The sequence below is a fragment of the Solea senegalensis genome, linkage group LG15 (genome assembly GCF_019176455.1).
Source record: "Solea senegalensis isolate Sse05_10M linkage group LG15, IFAPA_SoseM_1, whole genome shotgun sequence".
Classification (NCBI taxonomy): domain Eukaryota; kingdom Metazoa; phylum Chordata; class Actinopteri; order Pleuronectiformes; family Soleidae; genus Solea; species Solea senegalensis.
Window position 1 is genome coordinate 18,497,342 of NC_058035.1, and position 19,384 is coordinate 18,516,725.

The following is a 19,384-nucleotide window of genomic DNA, read 5'->3' on the forward strand; positions in this document are numbered from 1 at the left end:
AAACACAAGCAAACGTATAACCTGTCTTCTGTCACTGTAACACGTCATACAACTGTGTGTCACTCACACACTCACAGTGCAAGCCAGGACTGATGATGATGATGATGATGATGCGGATGATTTATTTTATGTTTTCCGTTTCCAGTGCAGCGCAGTACAGTTTGGAAGGGTTTACCTTCATCAGGATTGCTTTTCTTCTGGGGGCTGTGTGAGCCAGATGATAAGAGCTGCATCAGCCTCGCAATTACCACATCACACCAGCACGACTCATTTTGGTGATCAAAGAGAAGAAGAGATGAAAAATAATAATAAAAAAACGGCCCTTCATTTCCTCTCATGAATCAGTACATCAAGAGACACGAGAGCCTGTTAAAGGTTATATGTTCATTGACTGCGCGATTTAACAACAAAAGGTGTGTTGAAAAGAACTGTCTGGCTTGGTCGAACAAATATGCTTCTTTGCTTCTGACAGCTATTAGAGAAGATTGATCCTATGAAGGCTGAAAGCAGAGAATGTTTCTAATACTCATTAATCTGCTGATCTTCTTCTCGGTTAATCTCTATTATAAAAACAACATGTCAAAGAGAAAAATGTCCGACAGTGTTTTACACAAAATGTGAAGTAAATCTCTTCTAATAAGAACACACAGTGACTCCAAACTATAAATCATCATGATCTCGTTTAATGTTAAATATGAAGCTACAATGAAAATGAAGACACAGTAAAGTCTGTCACTCTCTTGGTTAAAAGTCCTGCATGTAAATATTATCTCAGCTAAGAAGAGAATCTCTTGTGTCACACATTCAAATGTATTTCCTGCTGAACGTACGCAGAGAGAGACGTTTGACTCATTTCAGTGGAAATAAAAGCACTTGAGAAACATTAGATGTGGATGCCGCTTCACAGACTCGTGGGATCGGCCGGATCAATGTCTGCTTCATCAACGCTTTGGTCTTGACTTGTTTATTCTGTCCGGTCGATTGGAGCTGTTTTGCCTCCAGGCATTTGTATAATAAATGTGCACTTGTCTGGCTCAGCCGTGGGAGGCTCCACGTACAAACCCGTGTTTGAAAAGTGAGCTGGTAAAGGACAGCTTCTTTGTGCCGGCTGCAGAGCGATGTGACTCTCACCACTTAGGTCATTTTTAATAAGAATCCTTTACAGTCACTCAGCAAAAACCTTGGTGAAATGACATTTTCTGTCTCACTAAAGGCAAATGTTCTGGGAAAACATGAAAGTGGTGATTGCACATTCTATCCAGTGTGCTCCAGTTTAATAGGGATAATGGCCCATATTCTGGGGAAGGGAAGAAAAGCCAGAGAGCTCATTTGGATTAACTTTTAGTGAAACGTTCACTGAATGGGGGTGATTAAGGCTTCTGCCATTGTATGTCGTCCGTGGATCAGCTCGGGTCTGTGCAGTGTTATGACATCTCAGATCACTCACTTGGTTCGTGCTAACTTTGAATTTGAAGCCTGGGGAGAAGTTGCAACGCCGATGTCAACACAGAGCAAACTGAAAGCAGAGATAGGATCCAGCATCGTTGAAATTAGACACAAATCCATAAAAAAAGGAGCAAAATCTTAATTTAAATGATTCCCTTCTTTTGCACAAAGGAAAAGGTGCACTTTAATCCACTCCACTATCCTGAGTTAACACCAAAAATAACAACATGGAGGTGACGTGGATTACACCTAATGAGATGTGACTGCCGACCACAGATCAAAGCATTCTCCCACCGCCGTGCCAACGATTATGAAACTGCTCGGCGCACAATGTACCATAATGCCAGTGTGCAGCGTGGAAAATGCAAAATGTACTCCACCGCCGAGCTATAAATTCACCACATGATTTGATTTGAGGCGACAAACTGGATGCCGAGGAGGAAAGAAACACTGCGACAGAACACGTCGAAAACAGTTTGCGTTACATAACTGCGTATCATGGAGGAGTGTGCTCTCCTGTGTCTGCTGTATTATGTCAAGGCACGGTTATGAAACCGGCAGCCGAATGCAGGACTCTCAACACTAACTGGGGGGCTTAATAGTATGTGTGTGTGTGTATTTATAATCCCTTAAAGACTCATCACCCACAGATCATCATGAATCCTTGTTTATTTTATTCTCAAGCAGCAGCAGCAGCAGCAGCAGCAGCAGATTTACACTTAAATCCAATCTAATCAATGACAGGTTAAGAGGGGTTAAAATGGAAGTCTAGAAATGCTGTCATTGAAATCAGCGTGCATGATTAAAAAACAAACAAAAAACTGTTAAATTATGTGTGTGCCGATCAACACAGTTTCTTTTTTTTTATCATAATTAATGTCTTTATTGCCCCTAAGAGTGGAGAAATGAATACTGAGCATCTCTCTCCCTCCTTCCTCTCTTCCCCACATCCTCCAGCATCTGTGTCTGCACCACGAGAAGCCCTCAATTATTCATGGATGAGGACGGTGGCAAGATCTTTAAGTCCCTATTAAAAGTGGAGGTCAAACAGAAAGTAGATGGAGTGCTGCGTGCAGTCAAGTGGACCACTTCTAATCCAAATAGAGATGTGAGTGCGGAAGACAAACTCTTAAGAAACCTTAAATATATAGTTTTGTAGAATCGTTTGCCTACGCCTTAGGGGTTGACCTTTGAGGCAGTGCAGAGGTCGGACATGCTGAGTCAGCGCCTGTTCAGAAATAAGACATATGCATCATTATGACGGCAGACGGCAACACAGTGTGAAAAGGCATTCATTTCATTTTAGCTCAGGTTGAAGAATGACTAAGGACATGAAAAGTTTCAGAAGTGGATTCTGCTGTTCCAAAATAAAACCCCAAAACAGTTCCTTCAGCGTTATGGTGGGATAAACGTTGCTGCACTGCAGCTTTAAAAAAAACATTGATAAAAAGGGAAGACATGCATTTTAAAGTGGAGAGAGTCACATTGTGGGTCACTGGGGCCTGAACATCAAGTGGCTATTTTAGTCTCATTTCATTGTCAGCACCTGGGAGTTGAATCTGAACAGCCACTGGGAACCGCTGGATATGGCACATGACTGAGTTGTTGAAGAGGAATTCAAATATATCATGGCCAGAGAGCCAGGTGATGGGTTTTGGTAGCTGGAGGAAGAGGTGGAGGAGAGGAAGAGCAGTTCCTCTAGGGAAGAAAGTTGGGACCTGTTAGTGGATTTGTGACTGAGTCCCTGAGCGACAGTGGAATCCGAGCATTTGAGCAGCTTCATCAGGAGTGCTTGTTGAATGGTCAAATTGCTTCCGACATAGACTTCTGGCTTGAAAAGTGAAGCCAAGTAAGTAGAATGGAGTAGAAAGGAGTTAGTCATCAAGGGGTGAATGGAAGTCTGGATGGGAAACTATCCAACTTCTTAATCGATTCATAACATCAGTAAACATTTTTTCCTGAGGACTTCATGGTCTCAAACTAGTTTCAGCGCTTCTTCTTCAATAGAACCTGATGACAATGTTGTAAAATACTTTCCCATTTAGAGGAAAATAGACGATAAATCATGAAACATACAGTATAAGTGGACACCAGTGTGATTAACAGCAATTAACAACAGATCTTGGTCAGAGATCAGAGTGTCAGCATCTGGTTTTTATATCAAACCCCAGTTTAATCATTCAAATTCAACAAACAAGAACAACAGTACAAATGGCCCCCAGATGAGACTTTCTGAAAAAGTTGGTTGTGTGACATGGTCAGTGCCGAGAGCAGAGTAAAAATCAATCAGCAAAATAAACAGTCAAGTCATGTCGAAACCTGGAAAATCTACAGCAACAAAGTCTTTGTACAGCGCTGGTGTTCCCTCATGCCTTCATTGCAACATTAAATACAACGTGTTAGCAGATGTTATTGAATTAGTTTCTTGTTTTCTGGACGTTTTCAGTCGGTGTTTGTAAAAAAAAAACAACAAAAAACAATTTTTCGAACTACGGCTGCACATGAAGATGCATAAAAGTAATGGAATCACTTTTGGACTGACCGTCACCGTGGGGGCTGTGGGAGGAAAAGTCTGAGAAGTGCAACGTCTGGGTCACATCATCGTGACTCAGGCAGAATAGCAACGCACACCCACAGCCGGTGACACCTGCCCGAACAGCTGTCACCGCCACAACTCGCTTCACTCTCACCATCATAATTTGCATGAGTGAATATAGAGACATCGGTAAAGCCTAACAATACCTGAACAATGCTTTATAATGCAAAGAACCACACATAGAAAAAGAAAATACTGGGCATAGATTCCTTTTTAGTAGCTTCTTTGTAAATAAAATGATAACAAGGGGAATCAGTATTCCTCCCACTGCTTGAACTTAACCACAGTAATTTCTTTAAATATACTGACGTCTGCAATAGTAATGCTGTTATCATCAATTATTATCTCGCAGGAAAGACAAGCAATCAAGTCGAAATTGGAGTCTACTCTCTTACAAATCTGCTCGAGCTTGTTGAATCAGAAATTCAATACCATTCACAATCACATTAAAAATCCTCTCTAGGGAATCAGGGATACTGAACTTCTCAGTCAAATTAAATTGCCTTGATAATAAAGTGAGTGCGACACACAGGCGTTGCACTTACAGCCTTATAAAGCACCGCAGAAATAAAGCCTGGGTTACGATTAATGTGTTATCTGTATCTAAATTTACCAATCAAATATATCTTATGAAACAAAATCAAACTGAGTTAGTGTTTGAGAGCAGGCTGGAGCAAATTTCTGGATTTGTCATAAAGAAAACAGGTTTTCCGTTATTAAATATTTTACAGAATAAATTCTAAGCAGATTTGGACCAAAGTAGAAAAAAGGGGGCGGGGATACGAGACTTCTAATTGGCAACCTTGCAGTAATTTTCTCTCCCTCTGTCTGACAGAGCATTTCCCCAGAGCCGCAGCTCAAACTGCAGAACAGTGATGTGTGGCAACTGTTGAACAAAATGGATTCTCAGAAGATGGAGGGAGCCAAATCCCCCAGGAGAAGAGGAGTGGGAGAAGAAAATCGATGCGAGAAGGAATTTTTAAAATAAGAGAAATCAAGGGGGTTAGAAGGAAAAAAAAACAAGAAGAAGGAGAAGAAAAACAGGCATAGTACAAAGTCAAGAGAGGAGATGGATAAATGCAGAAAAGGATCTGGAACAATGTAACCGATGTCCTAAAGCCTCATTTGAAACGCATCGCTTTCTGCAGGCGAAGAGAAGAGAAGAGAAGAGAAGAGAAGAGAAGAGAAGAGAAGAGAAGAGAAGAGAAGAGAAGAGAAGAGAAAGGGTCCCACAGCAACGTGCTGCTGTTTGAGGCCGTGAGAGAAGCAGAGCTGTGTTTGTATAATGAGCAAACTGGGAGAGTGTGTCTTATTGTTTTGTTGAGCGTTCTTTCGAAAACATTGCAACCAAGAGACTTGGTTGGGGATGGAACTCAAGCTGTCAAAATAATCTTTCAATCTGGCTTAATTGCTGAGGGAGAGGGAGCCTCATAATTATCACGATCATCAACAACGTACCTGTTGCCTTATTGGAGTTTTGTTTGAATTGTTCACACGGCATTTTCACATTTCCATCCCTGTGTCGCTCCTTTATTTCCACAAATACTCAGTTTGTTGTCAGAGCAGGTCATGCTTGCAATTTTAAGTGTAAACATTAATGCTGAGAGAGAATGGCGTGAGGCTGTTTTTTGTCACGACAGTAACAGGTCTGAAAGTGTTTTGACTGCAGAGTGGGACGTGTGGAAAAAAACAAATTGCATCACTGACTAATTCTACATCAATTTGTCACCTCAGGAATTTTGCTAAACTAATTTTCTTTTCATCACATTTCATCAGTAAATATAATCTCATTAATGCCAGAAAACAATTTACTGCCAGTGTTGCGTTGACAATATAATTTTTTATTGCTCATCACAATAAAAACAGCACTTACATTAGGTTGGTTGTGGTGGATTTTTATGATGTGTATAATCATAATTGGGGAAGATCATTAATATTTCACAGGGGCGCAGTGAACATGCTGTCTGGCTCACAACATACAGTCCTAGTGATTTATTTTAAAGTGCCACAGGGGGAGCTGGCATCTTTCTAGTCATTCCAGTACCTGAAGATTTATAACGATAGTATAAATTTCCTATTCTTCCACTTCAAACTATTTATCCTATCTGCAATGCCAAATGTTTTTTTTCATCACATCCTATACTTTTAATTCTAATTCTCATTCCTCTACTCAATCCTGCAAACGAACAACTACAACGAGGAAATGTGACAATTATGTAAAACTGGAATTCTATTATAGTGTTACAACGACCAGCTATTTGTCTACAGCCTTAGCTCCAAGAGGCTCCAAGAGAAGCTGAGCTTCCCTGGAAGTGATGTTTTTGCCGCATTGGTCCAATCACTGTTGAGCTCACCGCAGTGAAAAATAGAGAACAGTTGAAGCTGAGCTTCAAGTGGCGTTAATGCGGAGGCTGCTACGGGAATACAAAAATCACCTAAGACAATCCGTCATCAGTGATCTGAATTGATGTGAACGTGATTAGTAACACGTTGCATTCTTGCGCCAGTTCAGTATTGAACTGTAAATACAACACTGTACATATTTGACCACATTTTAGAGGAAGCGGAGCCTCCCTTGTTGTCTGAGAGCAAACGCCGCTACCTGAGACCTGCTTTTCTCTGACAATACTCAAGTTATTGTTTTTGTTCTTGTGTACAAGAAGCTGGTACACAGCATCTTTTAACATGGACACCACAGATGCAGCTTAGCAACCGCTCCCTTCATGAAGACATTTTTAGAACTCTGGGATACACAAAAAAATGTCAGCGATAAATCTTTTATACCAGGTGTCTTGCTTTTCAATGAGGAGCCAAAAACAACTTCCCACATTGTCGAAAATAATGTTTACCTTCACCTATTTTACTTCCGAAACCTAATATCACACTCTGTTGTTCCACTGTGCATGGCGCAAGACTAACTTATCTCGTTTTCTCTGATTAAAAAAAAACTTTGCCAAGCACTAATCGCAGCAGAGGGGGTTGATTAGAGCTGTTAATCACATGATCCATTGGGTCCATAAGACTTTCCCAGTGTTATTACTGTGCATGAACATTCTTCCTCTTTTTCATTCTGTGCCACTGAAATTACACTCCAGAATGTCTGCATGTGATGGAAACTGTTAGCCTTCCACTGCAGCAGTAATAACCTCAGGTCAGCAGGATAGAGACGTTCACACTCTGCAGTGTCACCACTCGTATTTTAAACCGAGGATCACGTTATCCTCCTGGGTTGTTTTCTGCCTCGATGACACCAAGCATTTGAGAAGAAATTATGCCATGTAGTCAAAGAAATATGTCTTCATCATGGGATGAAATCCAAGGAAGCATGCAAGAGTGTTTCCCATGAAATAACCACTTAAACAGCACATCAGACCCATAAAACCTGATTACCATGTAATCTCAAGTGCAACTTTAAAACCCTGAAGGAAATTCTTCCCAGAAACAGGCAAATGACTTCGTCTGAGTCACACCAGTATTAGGAAATGCTCTGCGGAGGATTATGAGAGGCTCTGATGCTCGTGGTGAGGATGCATATAACGTGATATCAGTTCACACAGTGTAGAGGATGAACTCACCAAGCCTGAGACTTTCTCCTGGGCACGCTGTGCCTCGTCCACTTGGAGTGAGGGGTCAGGTGGTACAGCAGCTGGCGGCAGATCTTGTTGGTGGACTTGAAGGAGTGAGTCTCCTGCAAAGCACAACAAACCTCTTATTAACCTCATGTGAGCCCAAGAAGTCCTCCGACCTCATCTGTTTTCATAAGCAAATCAAGTCGGTGTCATTCAAATCATTGTCAAAGGAGTTCTACAATGCTGATTGAGCGTATCAGCTCCATATGACTCTTTCTGTGTTTCCTGGTCTGAAAACACAAGTGACGACAAAAGAGTGAATTCTACTCCTCAAAAAACATAAATATGTGTTTCCACGCAGTGCAACTGCATTTTTTTCCATTAGAAATAATATCAAAATAACCGGCCCCAACTGTTCCATTTTTCATTTCCCTTCCCTTGTCCGTTGTTTGTTGTCGGTGCACGGTACAACTTCACGCTACGTATCTCAGTCGAAACGCAAGCCTGAGCCAGGGCTTTACCGTTCCAAACTGTACCGTACCATAATAGAAACATGGCTACAGATACATAAACTCTCCCTCAGTCCGGACACAACATAACACAGTAATGTTACATCTTTTCTGTTCAAACACAACAAACATGAGGAGAATAACATCACTGACAAGAAAGAAAACCACACACACTAAAAGTTACATATTGCAGTTGTAAACATACAATTATGGCTTTTGGGTTTAATGATAAAAATAGAAAATGATCTTCAAAATGGTGTACAGAGTAAATTCCGTCACATGCGCTGAATGTCAGATCTCCGCCTCTTCATTCCTGCAAGCTAATGTACTGATGCTGACTTGGCAACAAAGTGTTTCTTTCATGCCGTTTGAAAACAGCTGCTTCAAACATTTTCCTCAAAAACGTTAATTTCCTTTCACCCTCTGCCTCAGTCTGCCTCTGTGTCTCCACCTCCTCTTTACATTCCCTTCTCTCTCTTCCTCCCCCGGTAAAGGTTTTAAACGGAATGGTTTGCGCTGAGCGCGCTAAATCTAATTAATGGTACAACACAACAACAAGAAGAGTGGCAATGTGGCGAGAGAGAGAGAGAGCGAGAGAGAGAGAAAAAGGCACAAGCAATTTACCTTCAGGCGATTAGGCATCCCCACCGCCTCTTGTGTTCTTGGGCATCAAACAAAACACGCCTCATACTTATAAAATGTTCAGCGCTGCTGTTTCTGTCACTTGGATGACTGGGCACAATGTCACAGCAACACATAGTGACTCACAATGTGAACGTATTGTCGTGTGGAAGAATCACTGTAACTATAGCGTTACAGTGGTACACATGACTGTGTTGTTGACTGTTCTCTATGGGACAACACAGAATAGGGTTTTTTTTTCACTGCAGTGAGCTCAACATTGATCGGACAAATGTGGCAAAAGCATCGCTTCCAGGGAAGCTCAGCTTCTCTTGGAGTCTCTCGGCGCTAAGTATGTAGACAAATAGCTAGTCGTGGTGTCCTTCCTAATATAAACACAGCAATGTTAGGAATGCATCATCAGGTTTGTAAACGCAAAGGCATTACAAGAACACATACGTCAAATTAGCTGTACCTGTGGGCGATGTGACGGTATTAGATCGTGAAGACAATCTGCCAGATCAGAGAGGTCGCGGTGTCATCTGCAGGGCACGTGTTGTGTTTAATTTCTTTTTTCCATCAGCCAAATCACACAATTTCCATGCTCGCCCCATAAAGAAATGGCAATCAACCAATCATAATGAACTATGGGCGGTGCCGTGGATTTCTCATTCCACGCCCTGTTTGTTTCAGAGTGCAGCGGGATGCCATGGCTGAAAATGAAAACAAAACGTGGGGGAGTTTCCCCAAAAAGACAAGGCACAAACAACAGTTAAAGAAGTGGGAGAGCAGCCACATCACAGCTAATGGAGGCAACAGGTAACTTAAGCAACTAGCAAGCGGTGGAAAGAAATACCTGAAGCTACCTTTTACCTCGCTAAAGTCTTCATTGCTGTTTACCTTAATTTTAAATTAAAATTAAATGAAGTTAAGCTTAGAGTTTGTACTTCAAGTCTTACATCCTTGTTAAATGTCCATTATACTTGGCACAAGTCGGCTAAATTACAATTACATCTTTTCAGAAGTCATATTTCTTTGGCCTGAATGCTCAGGGAAAGTTGGTTGCAACTGTTGAGTAAACTTGCATAATAGTGCAACAAATCAATGTAAAAAAGTGAGATGGAATATTTTTGTGAGATTGGCGACCTTCTGGTGGAGGATAAAGCAGTAGATAATGGATGGATGGATACCCATGAGGTACAGTCCAGTGCCAAGATGGTAATAGCTTTTGAATAGTGAGGTAGTATTATGGCAATAATGTCTAAACAATAATGCAATTTCTAGCTTGGCAATGACAATGTTAATCTCAAATATTGTCAGTATGGTAGTAAGATAAGCATTACATTAATACCATGTTATTTCCAAAGTAATGTGATTGTAGTTGGCTCATGAGAATTACTATAGGCTGCCGTCAGTACCATAATAAATCAATAAATCCCTCTACATGAGAATGTTTTACATATTTTAACACTGACATTTACCCTTCTATATATAACACACACATTTTCCATAACTACCACCAGGCTAGTATTTTGTTATTACGATAGAAATGACATTACATCCTTATTTACAAAACACTGTTTACATAACTGTTACTGCACAGTAATATATAATTAGAATTACTGTCCTTGAAAAGTCAATCTGATCTGAATCAGTCTCAGTGTATGGGGGGAGTGGCCACAGCAGCTGCCAGGCCTTAAATCCAGAACACTGCCTCTCTACATCCTTGTCACGTCTGACATAGTATCCTGCCCCGTTGCCAGCCAGTCAGGAGAACACTGCTGCCAACTCACAACTCACCATTCCCTTTCTTCCTCCTGGGCTTTCCTTGCCACAGTAAACGCAGACGAGATCAGTTTCTTACAGGTGATTATCAGCAGAGGCCATTAAGTAAAAACTAGACCACGGCGACTTTATCTCAAAGAAGCCCATCCTCTCCAGACATTAGATAACGTTTTACAGCTCCTCCGAGCTGCTTCTTCAGCCTCACATAGCCACGATTTAAAATGGAATTGGAATTATAATGTGTTTGATTTGTACGGCAAATTGCAAGCAGATGAGACGACTCCTGATCTGGATAAATCACAGTGTCTGTCTTAATTTTAATCAGCCATAAATCTGACCTTCATTTGAATAATTACAGAATCGGTCTCAATGACAGAAAATCTGCATTTTGTGCATCCTTGATATGAATAAACCATAAACATTAGGCATTCAGAAAAACCCAGATACACAGACAGAATTGTTGTCCTTTTACCCCATTTATCCAATCCAGTCCAACTTTATTTATAAAGCACTTTAAAAAAAACAACAGCAGCTGAAACAAAGCGCTGTACAACAGAGATAAATAAGACAAATAAAATATGTGACATCATAGGCCAGAAAACAAACAATAAAACAAACAATAAAACAATAAAATACTGTAGAAAGTATAGTATAGCTATCATGTCTTTTACTTTAGACCATGTTGCCTGTTGCCTGTGAGAATAATTTACTTTATTTATATACAGTATGGTTTATAACGGATTTTCTTCATTTTTCAGTGTGAGACAGCTGTGACACAACAGAAGCACCAGCCTGTCCAGTGTGAGCCCATCGGCCACCTGTCGCTCTCACTGTCCGTGCCAGAGACCTCCAGTGCATGTTGACCTCAGCTTGATGACCACTGCTCACATCTTAACCACTAACCTTACACAGCAACAAGTGCTGGAGCACAGCCACTGCATATGTTAGCCTCTAGAACACAGGGGCAGACCACAAGTGCTGCTGCAGTCAAACCCTGACACGGCAACTCCCTTTGGCCATGCCATTTATCCCTGACCTCTCGACCAAACTCCACATTTTAAACATTTGGACTTGCAATATGTGTGTGTGTGTGTGTGTGTGTGTGTGTGCCTCTGTGGCTAATTAGCGAAACATTCCTTGGAAGACAAACTCAAACCTACAATCATTCACTAAGTAGAGAGAGTAGATGAGTGAAGAGAGTTGTGAAAGAGTGTTAACAGGTCATTGTAGTTTCCTCGTACAGTCTCTTGCTTAGATGTCACTAATTCGCAAACACTGGACCTTTAATCTGTGATAAAGTGAATTAATATATGGAGTGTTGCAATGTAACAAAGTACAAATACTGTGTTACTGTACTTTGTACTAAGTACAAAATTCACGTATCTGTACTTTACTTTGTTATTCACATATTCACAACTTTCACTTTTACTTCACTACAGTCCCTCTAACTATTTTTGTTACTGACAATTACTTTTGACACTTAACTACAGTAAACTGCATATTATTTAAGACTTTTACTTAAAAAGTATCCCTTTTAGGTACTTTATACAAGACTGAATATATGACAAGTCTGTGAGTAGTATGCAGGATCCCGTCATAGTAAAAGGCCATATGAGCTTTGTTTATAGCAAACTGACATCACAATAATAGCCCGACAATAAACACGGTGCTTGAAATAAAGCTTGACAAATAGACATCAGCATTAATTACCCTGCCTGATCTGTTCCATTGTAAACAAAGAGACAGGTTTTCATGACTCCTACCCTTTTTGGACATTGCAGGTCTCGGGCCAGACTGAGCAGCAGCTCGTGGGAAATGGGGTCGACCAGGTTGAGGAAAGCTGCATTCTTGTACAAGATGTCGTTGAGTGAAGACCCCTGGAGGCCCAAGTCCTGAGAGGGAGGGGACAAAATGAGAGTGATGTGATGAGTCATGTCTGGGCTTATAACTCAATGTTTAACTGTTATTGTTTTATTTGTTTTTTCTTTTCTTTTTTTAAATATATTGCTCCCCTATCATCTTGACATCTTATCAGGCTGTGAACTGATAAGGTTTGAGGTTTGTGAACCAAGATGAAATTTAAGGGTTTAAATTATAAGGACCTTACTATTTGAGAAGCACCCATAATGTGGCAGTCTGAAATCTCTATGGCTGACTCACATGCATGTGGTGAGGCATCAACTGAAACTGAAACTGCAATATAAAAGTCTGGGAAAGGTCGCTGCAGCAGATTACGTCGCAGCTGATGCAGACAATACGTTCCACCTGCTCCCGTCTGCTCTCCCATCAAAACTCCGTCCTCAAAACACACAGGAGAGAGAGAGAGCACGACAGAGGATCTTTCACTGACACCGAATACATGATATCTGAATCACCGCGTCAATGAAACACACAGGCACTGCCAAGTTGTATTCCAGACAACTTCATTTAACGATGACAAAAAGTGTTTGCAGACTACAGCTTGAACAGATAAGGACAACATGAGAAACACTTGAATAACAACCTCAATTATATTAGATCATGAGAAGATTAGATTATAAGTGAGCAGCAACAAAACAGCGGAGCGACGGCATATTCAGATAATTACATTTTTTAGGGCACGGAGAAGGAAGTCAAATGCTTTCTTCTCGCTAACACATGGTGTACCTCCTGATGGATATTGTTTTACCCTTCGCATAACCACAAGAACCCTGTTGTTTACAGCAGTGAGTGCTTACTGCCACGTAAACCTGTACAAGCTGAAGAGTAAATACTATCAGCTCTATGGAAAATGAAAAGCCTTTCAAATAGTAGGCTGCAGGCTGCCGCTGTGTAAAACATGCTCTATAAGACATCCCAAACACTTCAGGGCTCAGTGGAAGCAACGGGGAAAACTCCCATCAGCATTTTCTCCTCCTCCAGCTTTTGGCTTGATTTATCACAGTGGAGCTCTGTGGGATTCCCTGGTGCTGGGCTACCCTCCAGACCAGCCGCCCCGCAACACACCTCATTTACTGCAGACGATGGACACTGAGTGTGTCCAGAAATGGGAGACGAGAGAGAAAATTGCTCTCCAGTAATGATGTGCCGTGTGTTAATCGTGTAGTGCAGCATCAGGTGTGACTGTTTTTGTGCAGCGCTGTGGCGAATTCGCAGATGAAGCTGCAAAGAAAATCCCAAGAGCGTTGAATGTTTTCCTTCTTCCCATCAACAGGACGTGTGTAAACATGCATGGACTTCAGATCTCGCTAGAAATGTCCTTGTGAAAGCTGCATATCTAATCTGATGTCTGCCACATCAAAAGAAGAAACCCCACCCCCCCCGAATATAAAGTGTCGAGCTCGGAGATGCAGAACATCATCCCACACATGCGGTTCATTAGAATCCAATTAAATCTGCTGCACAGTGCGACAAACCCAGTCCCACAGTTTTCTGCCTCAGTGGAAGCAACATGTCACAACTGACAAATTAACTCCAGCTCTGTTTACCTATACTTTCTGTCTGGGGCTGAATAAATATCTCTGAATGGTTTGGATCACATAAAAAAATGGAAATCTGACGTTTCAGAGACACAAATGCTCAGCCGTGGGCAACGGTGATCTGTGAGGAGCTTCTTATGTGACACTTGACTATATGTCACTTTTGCTCACATATCTATCATTGTAATATTGCTAATCCTATGTATATATATACATATATATACATATATATACATATATATACACACACACACACACACACACACATATATATATACATAAACATTTAAATAAAAATCAGCAAAAATGACTCGGCACAAATGTGTTGTTAACGGCTTCATACGTTTGTAAATAGTCTAAAATGACTGTATCGGACAAATATCGGTATCGGTATATGTACTGGAGTTTGTGATATCGGTATCGGACACAAAAAAGTGGTATCATCCCATCCCTAATACACGTATATCACAATTTAACTTTACTCTGTCGCAAAAGACGAAGTGACAACACGTAATCACTTGTATTGTTTTGCCTCGTGGGTGAAAAACTCAGATAAACAGTACGAACAACATTTAACGCTTTGTCTCTAAATCGCCAAGAACCTAAAGAGCTACAAAGACATTAACACATGCCTACGTTTCAAAAAGAATTAGTATTCAAATATATTTAAAGTTAGACAAAACAGAGGAATAACAGCCGAGTGTAGAAGTGATGGTTAATCAGCGTGCGTGCCGCAGCATAAACACTATGACTATGTGCTGATTCTTTGTTTCCTAATGAATACCCAGAAGATCACAAACTAATCAACTTGACAGCTCGGAGACCGTCTGAGACAGAGATGCAGCAAATTAGAATTTGCATACGTTCTGAAGAATCTAAGATTCATTCCCGGACGTTTTGTACCTCAAGATTTTGGATTTAGTTTAAGGTGATCTTTAAGGTGATTTTCTTCTTACTGTGTCAATTCTTTGCTCGCCTCTGTTTACTTTGTTGTGACTCTTCCACTGGACTGCATTTAGTTTCCTGCTGTGATGTAGATTTCCTGGAGGGTGGAGCCAGACTTTTTTTGGTTGTCTAGAAACACCTGCAGGGGCCCGGTGTCCAACTGTCCTTCGCGTGTCTTTCTCTTTCCCCTCAGCCACAAAGGCACAGATCATTGTTTGGTTTTCGTATGCTCATCACCACTTTATTGTTTGTTTAGGAAAATAAATGCACTTTCAGGTTTTCTGTTAGTTCATGTCCCCTCCCCTAAAAGGAACACAGTCTTCATTTGTCATTTTTGCAGAACTTTCGCATTTCTGTACTTTCTCTTTACAACTTTAATTTTCTTTCTGTTATTACGTAGATAATATAGGCTCATCTATTTGTCGTCTATTTTTTTCAAAGGAAATATACTCCAGCATCCTTCACCACAAGACGACTATCTCCACATCAATCCATCCCTGAGAGGAAAAAGCTGGAAAACAACAACAGGAGCTCTTTTCTGCCAGGTATTTTTCTTTTCTTAAAAAAAACAGTGGCAACACTCTGGCTTCAGCTCAGTGACTGATGGCGAGAGTATTCCTGCTTCGTGAGCAGTTTTAATGCCAAGCTAAGGAGAAAAGCCGCCTGTGCTCATGACCAACAAATCTATGCCATGATCTGTAAAAGAGCTTTTCCTAAAAAGATATGAACGACTGCTTTAACAGATAGGGAAAGACACTTGAGTCAAGCTATGCGTGAGTCATCATCCTCCATGCTTTACGGATATATTAACATGTTAACAAAAGTTTTCACTTTTTAATTTGAACACGGCTGTATAATTTATTCTGGGCAGGGAGTTTCCGTGACAGGTGACCCAGCTTTTACTGTCAATGCCTCAGAAGTCAGTGGGAAGCTCAGAATGAGACCTCAACACCGTTTCTATTTGGATAGATCTTCAGAAATCTGGGATTAGGGGAAGGTGTTATGTCACAAAGTCGGATGGATGGGACACAAAACTTGCTTTAGCAGTGGCTGGGAGCAATGACACTAGGTCAAAGATTGCTCAATGCTGTGCAACACGGACATAATACAGTGATTTAAAAATATATCAAACTGTGCCTTCACATGTGCATTTGTGAGATTAAGTCTCTTCAGACCTTTTTAGGTTCTTTATATTTTTCTTTAAACGCCACAACCTTTACACTGAAAGGCCAAAATTGTGTAGGCGACAAATTTCAGTGTTGTTTGGAGCTCACTAAATATTCCGGACATGAACTGGCTGGCTCCAGGACATGACTCGATTTCAGACCAGTTGTCTCGCCAAACCCTGTGCAGGGTCTAAAATGTAGCCACACCAAGTCAAAATAAGACTTATTCTACTTATTCTTATTCCTCAGGAATAATCAAGAGTCTCTGGCGTGTCCGACCTAACGGCAAGGTTTGCTTTCAAACATTTATGAGAAGCTGTAAAAAAAGAAAGAAAAAAAAGTAAAATATTAAACAAATTTGAACTCAAAAAAAAAAGAAATCATTAATATAGTGACACCTGCGGGTTCAAGTGCCTGCTACTGGTAGTTTACTAGATTACTCAATCACTAGAGTACATGTCATATTTCAGTGCACTTTAGACACATCCAGTGCGTAAACTGCTGCTGTATGACGCACATGTGGAAAATAATTGAACATAATGATATAGATGAAGCATTTGCAGGATTGGATTAACTCAAAACCGGCTGAATTACTTGAATACAAATGACTAATGGCTACTGTTAATCTCATCAAACTAATTGGCTTTTTTACAAATTTGTGATTTGCAAATGACAAATAATTATGCACCACTGAAATAAAAAACAACAACAACTTTTGTGCAAGTATATGGACACACAAACACAGCTTTCCTTCGTCAAGTATAACAACTGATAAATCAAAAATAATGTCAAGCCCTAACCTTCCTCAGCAGTTTTAGCACCTCAGCTGCTTGCTCCCTTTTTTGCTCCCGAAAAAGCCTCTGGATTTCCCGGATCCACGCCACGCGTCTGACATACGGGCTCTGGTTGCTTTTACGCAGCATCCCTGGTATCTTGTCGGACTTGAGCATCAAAGAGGTAAACAACACGTCTCTGCTCTCTGCTCCACTTGTCTCGCTGTCTGCGGGGACGTCATTTGTCTGGCGTCTCCTCTTGGACAGTTTGCTCTCAAAATCGAGACTTCTCTGTCTGGTCAACTTGGAGCCCATCACTCCTGAGAGGACGTGTCTGTGCAAGTGGTGGTGGTGAGAGGGATTTTACAACATTCATGCAGCCGGAACATCACACTGGGACGAGCAGGAATATGCATCTACCCTCAGTACAAGAGTGTTTCTTTTTCTTTCTTTCTTTTTTTTTCAGTTTCCAGGTAGGACTGTGATAACGGCAGCTTTACTAGAATAAAGCGACGTCCCCTCTTTGCACCAGCCTATGAACTCACTGGCTGCACGGGCGCTCCGGCATCCTCTGCCTCATTCAGAGCTGGTGTTTCCCTCAGCCAATCACATCCCTGCCCTGCTCAGCCTCAGGAGGAGAGAGACACAGAGACAGACAGAGAGAGAGAGAGAGAGAAAGAAACAGAGAGAGAGAGAGAGAGAGAGAGAAAGAGAGTGCTCTTTTTTCTTGGCTGACCTCACATCATCACAGTATGGAAGCCCATTTCCGCCAGAAAAAAGAGGGAAAACATTGATAATAAAAATATCCTCACAGTAAATCGAAATGATGAGATAACAATTCATAATTATGAGATAAAAATTATAATTATGAGATAAAAAGTCATGATTATGAGATAAAAAGTCTAAATCATGAGATTAAATGTTTAAATTATGAGATAAAAAGTCATAATTATGAGATAGAAGTTATAATTATGAGACACAAAGTCATGATTATGAGATAAAAGGTCATAATTATGAGATAAAAGTTATAATTATGAGACACAAAGTCATGATTATGAGATAAAAAGTCATAATTATGGGATAAAAGTTATAATTATGAGACACAAAATCATGATTATGAGATAAAAGGACATAATTATGAGATAAAAGTTATAATTATGAGACACAAAGTCATAATTATGAGATAAAAGTTATAATTATGAGACACAAAGTCATAATTATAAGATAAAAAGGTCATAAATATGAGATACAAAGTCGAAATTATGAGCTAAAAAAAGACATAAAAGATGTGGAAATGGTTTTCCATATCACATCCTGTATACACAATCAGTCACAGTTAGTAACCCGTGTTATTGTAGCACTGTTACTGCTAAAATTTATTCCGAGAACCCTTACAGTAACTTCATGTAAGAAACAAGGTATTTATTATTCAAAATGTCCCCAATACATATTTGTATAAAAGTGAATATCCTATAACCGATGTGGGATAGAGTGGAAATGATTCTCTATTGTGAGTTAAATACTACATATATATATATACAGCACATGTATTACACAACCACCTGTTATGAAAAGGGGCAAAAATCTTTAAAAAAAAACTTGTGCTGTTAATGTTATTTATTTGCCTTTTTATGCCCAAATTTGAGCCTGCCTCACTGGGAAGACATACATGAATCAAATATAACATTCAACCACTAAAACAACATTTTCTGTTAAGGAATTGCAAGTAAATAACTATGATTTCAAATCTCAATCAGGAACTAATAATGTGCTTTACTATTTTTTTGTAAAATAGTACAATTTAAAACAACAATAACTTTTCTGTGAAAGAGCTTCTACAAACTGGTGCATTAACCATTACAGAAGCATAAACAAATGTTAATGTAAGGCAGCTGTGCTATTTGTTAAGCACTATATGTATATACACATGTATATATAGTGGATAGATTACATTACCAAACCAAATGCCTTCCCTACTGTGACTGAGGTAATACCACCTCCCACATATAAGCCCTCAGCACCTGATGTATCCCCATGTACTAAAGTGTAATGGCTCTCACCGGCTCTGTTTGGGTTAATTACCTACCGCCACATTCCCAGAGTTCCTGCTTTTACTTGAATTCGGATGAATCAGCTCCTTATGGGCGGGGTTTTTGTCACATCTCTCTGCACACAAATGGTTGCATGCATCATTATCACCGACGGCATTGGCAGCAAAACAGGAGCTGCTCTGCTGTGATGTTGGAGGAGAAATTGCATCCGAAGAGGCCTAAAAGTGATGCGAGAGGCATTTTGGGAAACGCGAGGTAGGATCGTTTGGTACAAGAGCGTGTGTGAGGTGAGCTTTGTGAGCTGGTACGTGGATGCTGCACAGATAACAATTCATCTCTCTCTCTCTCTCTTTTTTTTTGTAGATGCAGTGACCTCTTGGATTTTTTTAAAAGATCTCACCTCGTCGGCTGCTCATTCTCCTTTCCAATACAGGAGGAAGTCCATTCACAATCGGTGGTTCACAA

General features: G+C 40.4%; 1 protein-coding gene across 1 annotated transcript; it reads right to left on the minus strand.

Annotated features, from left to right (window-relative positions):
• Positions 1 to 1,607: 1,607 nt before the first annotated feature.
• LOC122781960 (leucine-rich repeat-containing protein 75B-like) lies at positions 1,608 to 17,493 on the minus strand. Its single transcript, XM_044046092.1, has 4 exons — positions 16,896 to 17,493; positions 12,290 to 12,418; positions 7,618 to 7,730; positions 1,608 to 2,674 (listed from the first exon to the last, which is right to left on the minus strand). The coding sequence occupies exons 1-4, from the start codon at positions 17,181 to 17,183 to the stop codon at positions 2,668 to 2,670; spliced, it is 537 nt and encodes a 178-aa protein (XP_043902027.1). The 5' UTR covers positions 17,184 to 17,493; the 3' UTR covers positions 1,608 to 2,667.
• Between the last annotated feature and the right edge of the window lie 1,891 nt (positions 17,494 to 19,384).